The sequence below is a fragment of the Epinephelus lanceolatus genome, chromosome 3, assembly GCF_041903045.1.
Source record: "Epinephelus lanceolatus isolate andai-2023 chromosome 3, ASM4190304v1, whole genome shotgun sequence".
In the NCBI taxonomy this organism is placed as follows: domain Eukaryota; kingdom Metazoa; phylum Chordata; class Actinopteri; order Perciformes; family Serranidae; genus Epinephelus; species Epinephelus lanceolatus.
The window spans coordinates 26,573,544-26,592,732 of NC_135736.1; the positions used below are offsets into that span (position 1 = coordinate 26,573,544).

Below are 19,189 nucleotides of genomic sequence, written 5' to 3' on the forward strand. Positions count from 1 at the left end.
AATTCTATGGCTTCAACTGAGGATTATTTACATCACTGATACATTTAATAAATGTCTTAATTGATTGTTGTATATAAAACATCATAGTATCCAAGAGTACCGAAAAAAATTAATTCACTGTAATGTAACACCATGAAAAGCAGCAAACTGCAACCATCAAATCTTTGGTGCTTGTTGCTTCTTGTTGCCCTTTAAAAGTCAGATCTACTTTTCCTTTTCTCCCATACATGCACACTCACACACACACTGAGAAACACACACTAACAAGCTGCAGCTCCACAACAACCTCTCCTTGAAGGGTGACTACACTCAAGCTGATCAGTTAAGTCATTCATCCTAATCATCTCCACTCTGTGCTGAGAGGCCTCTACACCTTAAGACAGGCGGAGAGTCCGTCCACTCCTGGAGCAGACTTTATAATCATGTGAGACAACAATGCTCCTCTCAACAGCTATCCAAATATCCCTTCCTTCAGCAACGCTCCGCAGCCTTCCTCAGTAGCCCTGTGTTTAATCAGCACTGACTGTTGACTTAGCTTTTGCTCACTTCATCCTATTGTGGATGTGTCTTATGGCACCGGTGATGTATTTGCTAGCTTGTTAGCCTCCCTGTATGGAGGCGGACAGATGGTTAGATTCTCTGCAGGTGCTTGTTAGCTGTTGTTGAGGTGATAGTAGACGGTTGTGAAATAGCACTGTACTCCTTGTAGTTGTTTCCTCTTGAATTTTGGTAGTCGAAATATTTTTTTGGAAAGAAAAATAAAAATATACTTTAAGACAGAAATTGTTTTAACTCTCTGTAACCGCTTTTATAAATTATCATTATGCTGTATCATATTGTTTGTCATTATTGTCATTGTTAAGCTTTAACCAAAAACTTTAAAGAGAAGACAACAACCACAGCATTACTGCCTTCTGAGTTTGAGTCAGCACCATATGCTTCATCCATTTACTTCTCAATCAGTATTGTTTACTCTATTGTCTGTGCTGTAAATTGGACCACTTTCGCAGTCTACACTACGCCATTTGTCTGACTAAGACCAAATCCACCATGACATGTTTGTTTTGGGGAGATACTTTCCCAATCACTGCTCATTCTGCTTCTTTTCACCCCATAACATGATATTCTTGCTTTTCAAGTGGGTGAGGGATAATAAGAGGGACGGGAGGAGTAAGTGGGAGAGAGCGTTGGGGTTAGAGTTTCAGGTTCCACTTGCCAGCGAGTGCCTCCGTTGACCCATAGCCAGAACTCTCACAGTTGTGACCTATCTAATTAGTAGAGCAGGAAGGAGGGGGGAACTGAAGTAACACACACAGTCCATCTGGGGTTTTCTTGGTGTGTGTGAATATGGGAATAAAGGAAATGGTTTGTTAGCTGTGCGGCTGCTCCAAGGCTCTCATTCCTTACGTCACCCGTTGCTTTTTTTCTCTTCTTTCCTCTTCCATGTTGGGGGGCCCCCTCTCCCCTGGCTGGCAACAGGCTTCCTCTGCCTGCTTCAAAATGACAATCGGCTTCTCATTTACAGCGAGCTAATAAGCCCTTTAATCAGAGTGCTTGTCAACCTCAGGGCAAGGCAACTCCAGAGGAGTTGATCCAAAGGATCAGATGACTGGAAGAAGGAGCAGGAGGGGAAAAAAAGGGAGTAGTGCTCCGAGTGAGAGAATAAGTAGAAGGGAAAATGAAAGGGGGCTGTTGAACTTGGAGGAAGAAAAGAGAACTGAAACAAGAGATAATAAACTTGTATTAAGGTAAAAAAAATAAAAAAAGAATAGACTGGCTTCCACTGAGGATGACGATGATGTTTGGTGTTGATTTGGTAAAACACACAATGAGAATACAGTATGACTCAAGACAGCGCCATTTTTTTCATGTGAAAAAGCGTGATATTTCGTCACACACACTGAATGTGGTTTTCCGGATGTTTTGATCAGCTCGTTCTTAAACAGTCGTTTTAGTATATACAGACCTGACAAGTGTTTGCTTTATTCGTCCGTAATCGATACAAAAGAAAACAGTCTGCCGCTGACAACACTCTGCATGCAACATGTGCATTCAATTACGCGCCCACACCACGCACCACCATGCGCACGCGCTCTTGCACGTACACTCGCATCACCGTTGGCATGCAAATGAGCAGATTGATTTGTTAAGTGACATTTTAACATCCTTACAGACAGCTCTCCATAAGTCCTTAAAAGGGTTTTTTAGGGCCAATGAGGGAAGGAGGAGAGCATTCAGTGTCACCTCGTTAAAGCTGAAGTGAAATCCAGCTCAATCCAGACCATAAAGCTAACCACAAACCACAGCGAGGCACAGAAACTTCACTGATGGGCCCGATGCAAGTCCTGCAGACCTGCGGCACGGACAGACACTTTTACTTTCTAGCAAAGAACTCACTAAAAGACGTCCAAAGTGAGGTACAAAGGAAAAGATATAAAAAATAAATTGCAGCCACTTGCAGGCATAAAAAACATTTCAAGGTGAGGCTTGTGTAAAGTAGCTGCTGACTCGAGATCAGACGTTCTCAGTTTTTCTCCTCAGGACTCCTCAGTAATCCTGGTTTAATGTCCACCAGCTGGTTAATTGCAATCACTTGGTGTCTCCAGGTCTGATGTCTCAAATAAGAATAGCATGTCTTTAAGTCCTCGGTCGAGAGTCCATCTCCCTCTAAAGAGTAACACATTGACAGACACATAGTCAAACTGTCATTCTTTCACTGTTTTTGTGGGGAGGTTTTAAGCTTTTAAATTCACACTCCAGCTACAGATGTTTCAGAAAGGAAGAAATTAAAGTAATCTGAGACCTGCACACAGAGAAGTGAAAATGTTAATTATCAGAGCCCTGCGAACTGTCAGGCAGGCAAAGTAAGCATTAAATTCAAGAGGAGAATTAGAGATATCCATTTGAATGCTTTGACGTACAAAAAATACACACATAGGAGAATATTCCAAATCGTTGTTGCCACTGGAAACAAGTCACAGCACACAACAAAGGGGACCCCCCTATGCTTCAAAGGTGTACTTTGTCAAATCCATAACAATAGAAATGTGGGATTCCAGTGACTTCTACCCCCTATCAGCATTTACATAAAGGCATGCTAAATTATTCATTAATTATCAGAGAGTCCCCCGTGGATGGGGATGACACACACACTGGCTGCTAATTGGCCCATCAATAATCCTGCCTGGTTCTCTTGAAGTGGCACCAGATCCCACCTCAGGAATCTGCTATCTACCCCAACCTTCTGCCACGCTATTTCCACAGTGTGGCACCACAGAAGGAGACGTCTCCACACCTGCTCACACAGAACATTGTTGATGGGTTGTCGGTACACGCCTGATTTCTGTAGTTTACTCTCTGCTTGTCCATCAAGTAGCATGAATCCTTCACATCTTTGACATCTTTGATTTGATCACTACACTCACGTGTGTATGATTGAAATTGTATCAGTATTATATTGTGTGCATTTGCGTGCATAAGTATAGAATGGAATTGTGAACTAATAAACAGGATAAGGCCGCAGTCACACATCAGCGAATGCATGCGAGTGACTATCATTTGCTGAGGCGATATTTGTGCTTAATGTGAGCAAAGCTTTATGTGACACAAATGGAGAGCTAGCTGCTAGCAAATATTAGCTAGCTTGCTTATAAATACCAAGAAATATGTATGTTATTGGTACATTTTCCATTTCCTTATGTTACATGCCTGATGCAACTTCCTGCCAGCCAGACAGCACCTCACATGTGGGGCAATTTGTATTTTAAAGGCATATATCATTGGCTGGTTAAAAAACGGCAACAGTCAATGTCTCCTCCATTGATATTTCTTTGCTATTCATGGTTGAGGCTGCACTGAATGGAAGTAAACAGAAGGCAAATATTCAGCAGTGTTAATTTTGCTCATGGGTGAGCGTACTCTAAGGCTGGTGATATTCTATATTAAATAACCATGAAAAGAGAAAAGCCAATAGTTTTCTACTCTGTCTCTCAGTTTTTTGTTTGGTGGCACTCAGCCTACATCTCATTTGTTTCTTCTAAAGATTTAAATCTTCTAAAACTGGTCACAAATATATGATTTCATTCAAATGTAAATGGTGCATTTGTTGGATACTAGTTTCACTGCAGTTGAGCCAGTGAGGATGGTGACTCATAATAAACTACAATATCCATGTTCAGGATAATGACAGAATATGTCATCTACTGCAACAGTGTAGCTCGTTGATGTTTTTAATCACTTTTGGACAAAAATGGAGATTTATGGCGCAGTATTTGTCTGATCAATTTGTTGTTGGTGTCTATTATTTCATGGGATTTGTTGACAATATGTAGAAAACGGAATATAACCAGATTCATTCTTCTAACAGTATTTAGGCAGACTTGAAATGTTTGCTGTGTGAATGTATTGTTGAAGAGTGTGCTGCAAATGTGAAACCCCAACTTTAGTCAAAGTCAATCATCGAAATGATTATTCTGGTCAATATTTAGATCACGATTATTTAACACGATTATTCATTGACTTTGGAATAATCATCTAATAATTTAATTAAAAAAAAATAACAACATCTTTTTGACAGTGGATTTTTTTAACTTTAAATACAAATCAAGTGAAAACAAAAAATGAGATATAGAAACAAAGCAAAGAAATATGCAAATATAAACACTGCAGGAGTGGGGAGAGGGAGACCATGGACCAGAGTCGTGGACTGTAATTACTCTTAGCAGTATGCACTGGGATGAAATACAATATAATAAGTGAATATTTTTCTCGCTTTTTCCCTGATGGCCTAATAAGTTGTTAAATTTGTAGAAATAAAGTCACTGAGAGTCTAAAAGTAGCTAAACCTTGTCTGTAAGTTGCCAAGTTGGCAGGACTGAGTGCACTGCTGTAAAGGAAAGTGGTGCCTTGGATTTATAACACAAGACAAAACAAGACCATCATTACAAAACAGAATGCAGCACAATAATCATTTTATCTCAATTGTCTTGTTTCCATAATTGTTAGGAGCCAAAGTCATAATTAAAAAGTAAGGTTTGGTTAATAGCCAGCCCCTAGAATATAGCTCTCTTCTCACTAAAAAAACCCAACCTGATTGTTGTCTGAGTGGTGAGATAACACTGTGCACTTTTTTGAAAGAGCTTTGAAAAACTAAGATCAAGGCAGTTTACTCTGTCCCCACAGGCAGAGGCAGATATTCTTTGAATCTCAGAGATCCGCTGAGGTTAAATTCCTACACTCAGACTTCAGTCACAGAGTGCTCATGAGCCTTTTGTCAGACAGACAGTGACAGACCAAACAAATACAATAAAACACAGCTATACACTTACAATGCGTACACAGCTCACACACACACACACACACTCATCTGCACACTCCATCTCTCTCCCTCTCCAAATGGTACATGCACGTGATTTCCATAAAGGCGGGCCTCTTGAGAGGGAGCTGCAATAACATGGCTGCTCTTTGTTTCCCCATGCTGATTGACAGTAGATTGCAGTGCACATTAAATGCCCATCAGGCCCAGCTTTAGTTTTAGAAACAGGGGAGCAGGGCCTGTCAAAGGTCAATCCTAGCGCATAATGAACTGATCTCTCTCTCACTCACACCCACACACACACAACTGAACCCCACTCTGCCTGCTATTAAACTGAGTTTGAATAAAGCTGGTTTCACTGGCTTATAATGCAACATGAATAAAAGGGATTGCCTTATGACACAAGCCTTTAAAGGCACTTAACACTGTGAATATGCTGATGCCAGAGGGACAGATAGACATTAGGTCTAGACTGTCTCAGACTCTAGGGGTGTTCTGTTTTATCTTAATGCTAAATGTTAGCTTGGTTTTGTTGTAGCATTACCCTATAGTTCAGGCTTTAACAGAAAATGATGTCATGTGAGTCACACAGAGGGGAAAGGAATAGACAGATCTCTCTCTATCTGCTAATTTTGTCAACTCTACAGCTCTCAGAGCAGCGATTGCATCTAAATGGGGCATTGTCCAAAATACCAATGTCTGTAATAATCATAAACATACAGTGTACACAGATTAGTTCTACAGCTATGATATAAAAAAGGTATGAACCAGACTCATGGTTCCCACACAGTTTCATGTACAAAATAGAGCTTTTCAAAGACCCAAAACAAAATGTATAAGACTGTTCACAATGTATTAAACAAGCATTGCTCATCTCACAAATGCCGTCCAATTTTAAAGTAGTACTGCATCAGTATGGAAACTTTGGGATTCATGAACCTACATGTTAAATCACACTGTTATAACATTATTTCTTTAATTATATTTATTCTTATTCAGACATATGAGATTCAAACTCTATACAAACACAACCCCAGCTAGCTGACCTAAATGAACGGAGAGATAGGACGTGGGAGAAAATCAAGAGACATACCTGAGGGTCAAAACATTGTCTCACATCGGCACATATGTGAGCTACATCACGTCATCATCTGCATAAAATAAATTTGTGGTTATGCTACATTACATGGAAGGTTAGTAACAAGAAATTTTAACACACACAAAAAAAAATCCATGACTTTTCCAAAACTTCCATGATGTTCCCAGACCTGGAAAATGAGGTTGTGTATTTCCATGGCTTTTCCAGGTTTTCCATGACCGTGGGCACCCTGCAGGCAGCCCTGTTACATTAGATTTTTACATTCGATTTTTTCAATACCAGTGCCAATGAAATACCCAACTGTCTTAATCGTTACCAAAGCAACTTTCTGTAATTTCTTACTTTAAGAGAAATTAACGTGTTTTGTTCCAAACCCTCTTAAATGTTAAACACAAGCAAGCAAACAAGACCTTTGCTTGAATAAGAATATCTATAGCTGGCAAAATCCAGATTTATTTTAAGAACTGTCTCATCAAAGAATAAGTAAACAGGATTTGCAGTTCGACCAGATATTCAATCTCAGCTTTTGAGAGTTTGGAGTTTGATTTTTGATAGACAGTGCTACGAAGTAATTCTTGCCCACTGACTCTGAACCACAAATTTACTAAGCAGTGATGCTATAATGATATTTCATCGATCACGCCTTGAACTGATTCAAGGTTTTACAGTCAAGCTAATGAATCTGGAAACCAGTCTAATTATTGCAATCCTGCTTCATTTTCTTTGCGATTGGATCTTCATGAGGTCAAAATGTTTAAAAATGGTTACCACAACTATATAAATACAGCAGTAGGCTGATTCTATGATTGCGGGTGTGGTGGTAGAGGAAGTGCAGAGACAGTAATACATCAAATATATATAAAAAAGATCTCAAATAAAAATAGATAGGTGAAAGGAGACATTAACATATTGTGCATTTAAAAATATATTTTAATAGAACAAACACAGCATGCATTGTATTTTTCCGTTAAAATACACTATATTTAACAAACAATGATATTATAGGTTGAGAGTACAGACGGCTATCAACACAAATCAATAATGTTTTCCAATAGCTTTGCACCCACTGTGATGTGTGTATAATTACATTCCTCTAACATGGGGCTTAAGACACATTTTGTATTAGTGTGTTTGTATGTTTTTCATATATTGAGCCTAAAAATCTTTTTATATCTTTGTCTGCTGAGTTTTTTTTCCTTCCCAGGAATCAATGTTATGACTATTATCCACACAAGGTTTATATTGTTAAGCTTCTCATCAGTTCAGATTATGGAATTTGCCGTGGCATCAAAAATTCAGGTTCAAGTCGCAGTAAAAACATCATCATACCTCAACCGCACACATTCCCCTCTCCTTTACACCCGCGCTTTCCTCCCTGATTGAAAGTTGTAATTAAGAGAGTCGGGAAGAATTAGATGCAGAATGAGCTGTCAGAAAGTCACATTTAAGTGAGGGATGCGCCAGTCTGCAGTAAAAATTTAAATGATATAAATTGCCATTTAAGTGTAGCACAGGCTAATGTTTTGTCACAAATTAATGTGACACAAGGCAGCAATGACAATCAAGGGCTGCCTCATTCTAATTTGGTCGTGTTTAGAGGGCTTTTGTGAGGCGACAGCTTTACACAAATTAACACAATTGCCTGTTTTTATGAGGAAACCATAAATGTTTTTCCCTCCTTTGCTCGCTAATGAGGAGAGAAAACGGCTTGTGTCTTAGTGTTATGGCAAGGCAGAGACGTCTGCGGAAGAGCAACACGGTGCTCTTATCCGCCCACAACCAGCAGAGAAAAGAACAAAGACAGAGGCTGGAATGGCTCCCTAATGAACTACAAGAGATCTCTAATGTTTTGATGTTCCCATATGATCAGATATGGATTTACTCTGCTTTTTGCTCATTATAGAAATCATTGGCAGATTCTGTCACTGGAACAATTAGAAGGATATTCTGCTTTCTCTGAGGAATTCTTCTTTGAGGGGGCATTAGTGGTAACTGCTGCTCAGTAATGGGATGAAGAACATGTTTGAGAGAGTAACATTTGGTGAGAGTATGGTGTTTAAATGTTCTGCATCTGTTGACATTTAAAACACTTGTATTCCTCCATCCTCTCCTTCATTCACAGGCTCTGGAGAGCGAGTTTGTGTCCTGCCAGCTCCACCAGTGGATCGATCTGATCTTTGGCTACAAGCAGCAGGGACCTGAAGCCACCAGGGCCCTCAATGTTTTCTACTATCTGACCTACGAAGGTGCAGTCAACCTCAGCTCCATCAGCGACCCCATGCTCAGAGAGGTGAGGCTGATACACCATACAGTACATGCAAATACACATTTACTGTATGTACTACACGGCTGACTTAACTCCCTTGACAGATCATGCTGAGTAAGGGGAAAAACAGCATATTACAGTAAGTACACTTGAGCGTTAGCACTCTCAAATGGATGCTTAATCTGACTATATTATAAAAGCATCTGTCCATCCAGTGCATCTGTATTTCAGGGATATTTTTGATGCCATTAACCATGTTAAATTGGTTGAGAATGGCCTGGGAGAGCTAAGCTAACAATCTACTGGCAGGTATTGCTGAGCAAAGCCTTTCTCCCCTCGTGTGATACCTCTGAAAGCACTCCACCAAGTGTTCCACTTTAACGCCTTAAAGCCTCCTCCTTGGCTTTCATTCATTATTCATCCACCTCACTTTGAGTGGCTGCACACACAAGCTACACCGGCCTGCCCGAAAGCTACCGCACAAAACACAGCGCTGAAAAGAAAAAACACAGCTAGCTTGCCCACAGCCAAACACTGGCCTGACAACTTCACCAATCTGCTGCGAGAGGCAGCTAGCCAGCAGCAGGCCAATTGACCCTGCTCCCATCAGCCTTTTTTGACGTCTAAGTTGTATTGCCAAAAGTGTAACATATTCTATTTTTATTCTCGGAGTGTAGTCACAGGGTTTCTCCTAGAGTGTAACTCCAGTTTTTTACAACATCTTAGTTTGGGCCATCATTTCAGTTGGCTTTGAAAACAGCTCACTTGCCAAACTAATTGCTGAGATCTGGAAACACAGTGACATTGCCTTCTTGACTACTTTATTTTCAAAAGTGAAACTAAAAGTAGCGAACCTTGGGGTTTGTTTAAAACCTGTCTGACTGCTTGTGTTTCCTGGCCCAAACAGGACTGATGGACAGAACAATAAGAATAAGACCCAAGTCGTAGTAAACCAGATTTATCCTTTAAGCAAAGGTCCTCAAAGCATTGCGGTCTAAATGGAGATGAGCTCAGAGTACATCAAGCGGCCGAGCAGCCTTTTGCCTCCACTGTTCTGCTGCCCTTCATGCTCAGTGACTGGAGCATCACGGACATGAGGGGTGGATCGTTGATTTATCACCTCATTCACCCTAATTCCCATCCAGATGTGCTTTGGCCTTTAGCTACACACACACACACACACACACACACACACACACACACACACACACACACACAGGCACATGCAGATTCATTACCAGGGTGCACCGGCCATTTCCACACTCAGCCCATTACCCATTCTTCTGGTTAACACACAGTCACAAAATTGGATCACCAGGATGCCACTATTTCTGCCAAGCTGTTCCAGTGACAATGGGATTGATAAATTCACATACATACAGGACGCCATCGAAGGCAGGTGCATGTGATTTGACTGGTATTAAAAGAGCACTTCCTGCCTCCCTGCTGATGACTGCAGGAATGTAGAGTTTGGATATGAATGCCTCTAAATATATGGTCTTAATTTCACTGTAGTTTTGGTTATCTGTGTAGTAATACAGCAAAACACACATACCAACAGCTAATGTGCAGGAAAAAAACAACAGTAAAAGAAAAAAAATACAAGGTATTTACATACGACACACTGATACAGTTAACCTGCCAGACCATTAACCATTCATTTCATTTTTTCAGTCAGACCGGTTGCCAGATTTTCCAAGAGAGTCCCTCTCTGTTTGACATAGTTAATCTAATTTTCTCTAGATGTAAAACATTTCCCAATTCCTTCAACCACATATCAATCTTTGGGAGCTTCTCAGATTTCCAAAATTGTAGCGGCAGATTTCTGGCTAGCAGTGTGGATAGAGAGATGGCCTGAGCTTCATACCTATCCTTCACCCTACCAGGCTCAACCACTCCAAATGGTGGGGTTAAAGGGGCAGAGGGAAACTCATTATTAAAAAGCCTTGGCATAGAAATTAAATAACTGACCCCAAACAGTTATCAGCTTATGATATTGTAAGATTTAGTGAGACTGAAAACTGCAAACTTTGTACAACTTTAAATCGCATCAAACTACTGTGAATACTTTAAATACAGATTTCCCACACTTCGTCTGTAATTTCAGTACCCATTGTTTTCTGCCAGTTTTCCCCAAAATCGATTTGACGATGGACTATTTAAATTTGTAAATGTTGTATGAATGAACATTTATGCCATGTTTAACACTGGCAGCATCATATTGAAATTAATATTGTTAAAAGTAGTTGCAAATGTAGCAATTTCAGCATACGTATGTGTAAAATATGAATAAAGCATCAATGTTTGCGCCGCTACCTAGAGCTGAAAAAAAGAGTGTTTGTTGTTTTCTCCTCTCACTCCCCCTCTGATGCTGCAGGTCCAGTCTGCTTGCTTTCACCTTTCATAAACACCCTCAGTCTGAGCGCTTTAATTAGTTAAATAAACCCAGGCAGTGTTATCCCTGTGAGCTCAGCCAAGGCTCTCCTTCAACTGTGTTTGTACGGAAGGAAGCGTGCCCTGTCTGCGCAGAAGGTGGAAACAGAGTTCCAGGCCTGGGCCTCGTCATGCCCGGGCGCAGGGGGTGGCTGAGGGCTACAGGAGCTTTGAGACTGAGGGCTTTGGGCCTGAAAATGTCCCCCGAGTCTGCCATTACTGAGTGACAACTGTTTCAGCCTGAACTGTGGTCTGGGCAGAGCTAGGCTGCATTAGGACGGGCCCCGAGGCTGTTCATTGTCAGGGGGATGGGTCACAGGCGTGTATGTTTGGGTCGGAAAAGGTATTAGACTGGGGCTGAGATCTCTGTATTCCTGCCACGCCGTTTGGCAGCCGCTAAATCCCACCCGCCCCGGCCCAACCTCACACACACACTTTGTATAGATCATACCTTGATATGTTTGTACATACACATGTGTATGTATACATGCATCCATTGGCATGTGTATACCTTTGTATATTTATGTGTGCTCATCAGCATAAATGCACACGGTTGTGTGTTTATGTGTACATTTCTGTTCTGGGAGAGAGTTTGGAATATCTCAGCACAGATTAGGGAATGTTGTGGAGACCACTGCTGTGTTTTTCAAAACCATGATTACTTCCTGTCCTGCCTCCGCCGCAAGTCAAAACTTACTCCCCCCCCCCCCCAGAGAACTGCTGTGTGTCTGCAGATGCATTTGTGTGTATGCGTGCGTACCCGTGTGCATGGCATGCATGCACATCTGTGTTGCCTCTCAGTGTATAAAGAGAAACACACCCTGCGTTGCCTTCTCATCGTTGTACAGGGCTTCCCCTCTTTCACATGTGATTATGGAAAATCCCACAGCCTCTCACACCAGCGACAAAACACAGAGCTCCGTCTGAATTGTACAGCGTTTGCGTAATTCGGCAGAAGACGGGAAATATACCCACGCGAGTGAACCTGCTTTGACATTCAGCCAAAGTCACTCACCAAACACAGAGTCCACTGGTTTATTTTCTCTGGACAGTATGGCCTTCACCGTGTTTAAAATTATTTTTCACATCTTAGTCTGGACATCTAACGCCAAAGATACAGAGTATCCCACCATGCTGCTTGTCATTTACTCAAGGCTGTTGTAGTTTTTATTCTATATATGATGTAAGTGTTGTCGGGTTGATTTGCATAAAGGCAGCATGTTTTACATGGAAATCCATCTTGTCAAGTAGCTGAGTAAATCAAAGGGCAGGTTGGGACATCTGAGGCGAGGGCGTCACAGCCATTTAAATGTATAGAAAACCTTCATCAGACATGGGCCAGCGCCCCCAAAAGAGATTGGCCTTGTGGATGGCCCCTCATATAATCACCTGAGCATTGCATTGGCATATAGGGATAGGACATGCTGACCTAGACTTGGCCACTTTCCAGCGTTCCACAGCCTCATAAATGTCAGAGCTGAACTTAATGAAGATAGGTTGAGTGGCTTTGAGGAGTCTCTTCCTCACATTAGCTTTAGCAAAATGCTTCGGTCCACAGGCAGAGGAGAGGGGAGGCACTTTGACCTTGAATGATGCACTGATGTCCTCTTACTAACAAACTGTGGGTGAGATGGAAAATGTGAAGATTCTCGGCCATGATCAGTGATGAGGTCATGGGCAAAGGTGGTCTGTGATAAAACTGAATGAATAGAGGGCTTTTATTTAAATTTTAACTAGTTTAATTGTCTACCACATCAGTCTTAAATACAAGAGTAACAATCTCTCATTTAGTGCTGAGAAGAAAAACAAAATACATTCTTGTTTCGTCACCTCGGAAATAAAGATTCTCTGACAGACACCTTCCTGTCTTCCCAAAATACTGGATCATGGAAGCATCTGTGGCGGACTTAGTATGCCAGCACACATGCATGTGTTTAGGTCAACATACAGTTAATGCAGTTTTGGCTTGAACACACAACCACAGACACTCTTGCTAACAGCTCTCTTCTTCAAGTTTCCGATCTGTTGAGCCAGCACCAAACCACACGGCTGACTTTACTGATGCTCCTCTTGTGTGCTTTGCAACATACCATAGTGTGAAACATAGACATCGAACCCAGTTTGTTATTTTTTGATTATTTATTATTTACAACTGCATTCTCAACATGAATACATGATGCTAGGGTTTCTTTCTGGCCCAGAATGGGCTTCTGGAGGGTGGCAATGCATGACAGCACGGTCGGTCCACGTACAGTAAAGCCTGTTAAGGAAAAAATAAACAGTTTTATTCCAGTTTATTTATTATTTGAGGGAGAAAGGTGTGAGGTTCGAGAGGGGAGGCAGTCAATGTCTGGAGAATCAGGTCCAGACATTTACCGGAAATACTCCATTCAGTTTAGGCGAGGGTTGCAGGATGCTGGACAATATACGCCAAAAATACGCTGCAGTTGTAATTCAGTGATTTAAGAATTTCACCAGAAATAAAACGGCTTTCATTTTATGAGGAATCACAGGAAGTCCTCTCTTCCATTAGCACTAGCTTCACAGCGGCCCAGTAAAAACAATGCAGCTTAGCTGGCTTACTCAGCGTTAGCCACATGTGTAAAATATAGCGGCTCTAGATGAGAGGGGAGTTGACTGCTGCAAGTCAAAGACGTCATATTAAAGTTTATGTTCTGCTTGTTTAACTGTTATTTGATCAGCTGCTATTACACACATTCAGAAAGGATTTGAATTGCTATTTTTATTCTCAGTTCTTATTATTATGGCGCTAGTGATTTGCCTTTGGTGCTGGTGCTAGCCAAAACGTCCAAAAATTCCTCTGTGCAGGAAAAACCCTGGCATGGGATGCACCTCTTAAACTTTTTCTAGCCTGCTATAGAGAGTGCTTATGTATCATAATCGCCAGTGGTATGTTTATATGATGAGGACGATTTAGTCCTGTTGTTCTGCTCAAAAAACGAAAAGATTATTAAGGTAAAGAAAGGGAAAGCTAAAGGAAAGACCAGAGCTAGCAAAGTGAAGAAAGTATACATACAATTAGGTGTCTAAGTTCTACATTTACATGAAAAAATACTGTATGTAGAATCATTTTTAGTGCGTGATTCATGGCTTTAAAGAAGCAGATGAAACTTTGTAATAGACAGTGGAGATCGCTCCCTCGCTACGCCTCTCTCTGGTCTCTGGTTAGTTTCAGACAATGGGTATGAGTGGACTAACTTTCCCAACCTTTTTCTCATGGAAATACCATATGCAGGCCTCAACCATGAGCTCATTCTCGCAGCCCTCGCCAAGTCAGGCTCAAACGTCTCAGCCATACAAACACAAGCTGTCACTCCCACACAGCCAGTCACAGTGCACACCAACATACTGACGGGTCTGTCATAATTTTGCGTTGGCCTTTTTCTCTCTGCCTGTCCTTTTTATAAACCATCTATCAGGCTGTGTGATAGATATTCTTACTCATTGCAGTTTCTGCTTAACTTTGTTATACAAATTCCCGCTGACACTTATCTTGTACTCTTTTGCTTTCTGTATTTTGTATGGTTCTGATTTTTTTTTTCTTGTCACTATTTGCAGGCACAAACAACAGCTTTCTTGTATAAATTCTTAATATGTTTATTGTTATCCACCCCTCAAATCCCCCTTTTTTTTAACACCAACATTTTCTGGTTCCAGCCTCTCAAGCATTTGATCCTTTTCCCAGTTTTATTTGTCATTGTTGGTCAGACATAACAAGCTTTGAGCTCTGTGAAAATGCGATGGTTATTTGTCAGGATTTTCCACCATTTTACAGACTTGAAAATCAATGGGAAAAATAAGAAGCGGCTCAGTCCATAATAAAAATAATTAGTTGTAATCCTAGATAATAATGGTATGATAGTGTAGAGTATTGCCGGTGAAGGCCTGTGCATTTACACACTGCTGTGGGTGTGTTCCATCCTGTGCTCGCTGGCCTGACAGTGAGCTGTGTGATGATGTCCAGAGGCTGCTCGGCCGGCGTCTGCTCTGACATTTATGGTCCTATACCTCTTCATTAACACCACCTAACCAGCCTACAAGCCCGCCTGTCCTGACCCTCCTCTGATTCTGTGTGTGGTTGTGGAGGATAAATTGGCACGCCCGTGTGTGTGTGTTTGTGTGTGTGTGTGTGAGGGCGAGGGCGAGGGTGAGGGAGAGAGAGAGAGTTTCACAGTGAGAGAGTCTACACAGGAAGATACATTTTTCCGTCACTGCATTTGTATTCATCTTTTTATTTTATTTTTTTTTTGTGGAAACTCAGTAGTCTTTGATTGTTGACCATTGTATTATATGACATGATATGATATGGGGAAGGGTGATATTACAATATAAAATGACACTTTTGAAACAAGTTAACCATATTTTTATTATATCGTTACCGGGGTATCTATCTCTTTAATATCTCTTTACATGTGCGATGTAGCTGTAATTGGTTATTTTATCAACTGCTGTAACTTGATTCTTAAATATGCTATGTCACAATATCTAGCAATTTTAAAATATAAAATTCTAAACACTGTCATAGAATTTTTTGTCCCTATATGTGATGTGTGACATGATCTTTTTACACCTCTTTACTAAGGCCTTATTTTGAGAGTATGCAGCTTGTGTTTGCCTTTTCAATTAATTCCTTATTGTGGTTTCTTTTCTCTTTTTCTTTGCTGTCCCTTCCTCTCTCTTTCCTTCCCTCAGGCTGTGGAGTCTCAAATTAGGAGTTTTGGACAGACCCCCTGCCAGTTACTCATTGAGCCACACCCACCCCGAAGTTCAGCCATGCAAGTGGTGAGTAAAACATGCACATATAGTACATGCAATCAGATAGAAACACACACAAACCACTATACCTGCATGTATGGTGCTGAGGAAAATACTACTATATAATATGGGTCAACCTGAGCTACAGTATCAGCTGCTGTGCTGCCTGTTTAAAGCCGCCTCTGACTGCTGTAAAACTCTGTTTCGCTTCATATAACTCTTCTTTTTAATTTTTGACTCACTCTTTTCACCTTTCATTTACCTTGTGTCTTCTCTTTATCCATCAACAACTGTGGGAAAATACAGTTTTGGGTTTGAAAGCGTCTCCTCTCTCATCATTAGAGAGGTGTGTGTGAAAGGGGAAAGATCACAAGCGTTTGTGTGCGTGTGTGTTTAGTAAGAGGTATGCAGGAGAAAGGCACAGCTTTGTGCCGGAAACCTGGGTCTGAGCCAGGTTTTCTACCTGAGCTGGAAGCAAGAGGAGATCAGCAAAGGAGAGCAATGAACAGCAGCAGTGAAGTGACGGCTTTTTAAGGGCCAAGGAGTGCAGTCAGTGTGCCTGCTTGTGATGGACCAAGGCCCCAAGAGTCCCTATTAGTGTGGTGTCCCTGTGGCGCTGACAGCTGGCTGTAGACCACCACCCAGTGCACACATGCACTCGCAGACACAAACCCAGGCTACGTCTTTGAATCCACCTCGCTCATGCGCACATTCCTATGAAGTGTTTTTATTTTTACTTCACCACACAGTTTTCAAACATAATATTCAGACGCCATTATTCAAACACTTCTCTAACCCTCCCCGCCCCTCCACATTCCCCTAAGAACGCCCTGTTCTCATTGCTTTTACATGTTCTCGCTTTCTACTTTCTCTCCATCTTCCCTCATGTGAGTGTGTTGTCAGAGTGTCGGCATCTGCCCATGCTGGTGGTAATGATACTGTCAGAGCGTCTGGTTAGCTGTCAGACACACCGGATTTACTCAGGTCTGTTCCCGATGTTAACACTGATGTTCCTCTTCTTTACACGCAAGGAGGAAAATGGCTCTGTGTTAGAGCTGCTTAGTACAAACACTTTGTAAATGGCTCTATATGAACTCCTGTCAAACCAGGGAAACAGTCTGACAGTCCAATGAAATCACTTTTTTGTTATGACTGCATTCAGATTCTAGTGCTGTATATGTACTGTATATAATTTATTCCAATGCAGCTTAAGTTCATTTGCATTTTATACTTGGTGTGAACATGAGTAAAACATAGAAGTAGTGCTGAAATGACTATTTGATTTTTTATATTAGTCAGTTGACAGAAAATTAGTTAAAGAAAAAGTTTGATAAGTGATGAAGTTGAGTCATTTAGCGAGAGTTTGCTTTCCCCTTGTTTTATATTCCTGCACATTATATATTTCTGGGGCTTGGACTGTTGGTTAGACAAAACCATCATTTTTGGAGACAACACCTGGTGCGACATCTACAATCGTAGATAATCATGAGTTTGTTGCAGTCTCACTCAGAAGAATGACATGGATTTCAGGAAATCTAAAACAACCCACATGGTGTATATACACAATGTGCAATATGCAGTCTGAAGCAAGTACCACTGTATACTTAAAGGAAAACCTCACCCACAAAATGACCATTTATAAACCAGTTATTCATGTTGTGTTACCTAGAATTCCTGAATTCCGTTTTTCTCGCCGCCTCCGGTAAACGAAGACTCCAACACCGCGAACCCTGTTGATTACTTGCAGTACACAGGGACGGCGTTTAACAACAGCAAAACTATACGAAAACATCTGTTTACAAACTCTCACACGTCTCGTGCTTTATAATCAAAGTCTCATGTATCCAGTCATATGCTCAGTACTTTCCAAACACGCTGCACTGCCTCGTCATCAGCCCCTCTCTGTACAGGACTACAAGTGAAACTTATCTATGCTCTCACTTATAGTCCCGTTCAGACAGGGGCTGACAATGAGGCAGTGTGTTTGGAAAGTACAGAGCATATGACAGGATACATGAGACTTTGATTATGACGCACAAGATGTGTGAGGGTTTGTAAAAATATGTTTTATACGGTTTACTTTGAGTAATTAACAATGCTCGCTGTCTTCGTTTACTGGAGGCGTGCGAGGTAAAACGTTTTCTACACGAATTCCGGGTAACGCAGCATGAATAATTGGCATATAAATAGTCATTGTGTGGGTGAGGTATCCCTCTAAGACAGACTCCAGACATGTTTAAAGAGATAAAAATACTTTGCACATGAAGGCCTAAAACAATAATTTGTGTCTGATGTGTTTAGTTACCTTGTTAAAACTCCTAAAATCACATCAGCCCGTCCCCTCGATGAAATATTAAAACAAGCTGCAAGTGTGAAAATCTGCACTTATCTTCCTCTTTGAGATTCTTTCCCAATTATCCTGAATCGCTGTTTCAAAAGTGATCTCTTGCCTTTTACCTCTTTTCTAACATGTACTACTGAACAGCTGCTCACTACTGTCCTGCTCAAGCTTCCTAACTTTCTCTCTGTCCTTCTCTTTCCTCCCTTTCCCCTTTGTTTTTTCCCTCGCTAACACCGGCCGCGGCTGCTTCTCTCGTCTCTCTGTTTTTGCTCTTCGTCTGTCGCTCCTTATCTCGGCTCTTCCCACCTTCTCTTCCCCGCGTCCCGTTGTCCGTCCCGGGGGCCTGAACAGTATCTTCTCCTGCAGACCCCGCTGATGTTTACGGAGCAGATGCAGCAGGATGTTATCATGGTGCTGAAGTTCCCATCCAACTCTCCCGTGACCCACGTGGCGGCCAATACCCAGCCAGGTCTGACGTCGCCTGCTATCATCACCGTCACAGCCAACCGTCTCTTCGCAGTCAACAAGTGGCACGGTTTGACAGGTGAGAGATCTGAGTCCGTGCACTTATTTGCATGAATTCATGCTTTGAATTATAAAAGGTGAATTTAGTTGAATTTGTTTTACACCACTGTGATTCTCCTTCACAATACCATCAAGGGTATTTTAGGCAGGTAGAGACTATCTTCTACTACCACAGAATCATTTTCATTTTCTCGGTTCAGCTCTCTCCTCTCTCCTCCATACTCGGTGTCTAATTTACCCAAGTCAAGAATTGACCCGTCTCTTCTCCATGGGATGGACGTTGATTTGGGAGACAGTTGACTGTGTCTCCTGGATAGCAGTATCAAATGTGACACATGCAGCAGCCAGCATTAGGTCTCACGTCCACCTCCATACATCAGCCTCTCACTTCACAAAACCTTATTTACTCAACATCCATCCCGCCCCTGGAAGAAA

The 19,189-nt window shown here is 41.5% G+C and overlaps 1 protein-coding gene across 7 annotated transcripts in view; it reads left to right on the forward strand.

The window, feature by feature from the left end:
* The window catches only part of lrba (LPS-responsive vesicle trafficking, beach and anchor containing), a 236,340-nt gene that overhangs the window by 198,618 nt on the left and 18,533 nt on the right, over positions 1 to 19,189 (forward strand). For 5 of the 7 annotated variants that reach the window (XM_033624965.2, XM_078166196.1, XM_078166195.1 and 2 more), the window contains exons 47-49: positions 8,536 to 8,703; positions 15,826 to 15,915; positions 18,581 to 18,773. In XM_033624965.2, coding sequence (XP_033480856.1) covers positions 8,536 to 8,703; positions 15,826 to 15,915; positions 18,581 to 18,773 — 451 coding nt within the window. The remainder of the gene's footprint in view (positions 1 to 8,535; positions 8,704 to 15,825; positions 15,916 to 18,580; positions 18,774 to 19,189) is intronic. The other 2 variants (XM_033624967.2, XM_033624968.2) reach the window with 1 other exon arrangement.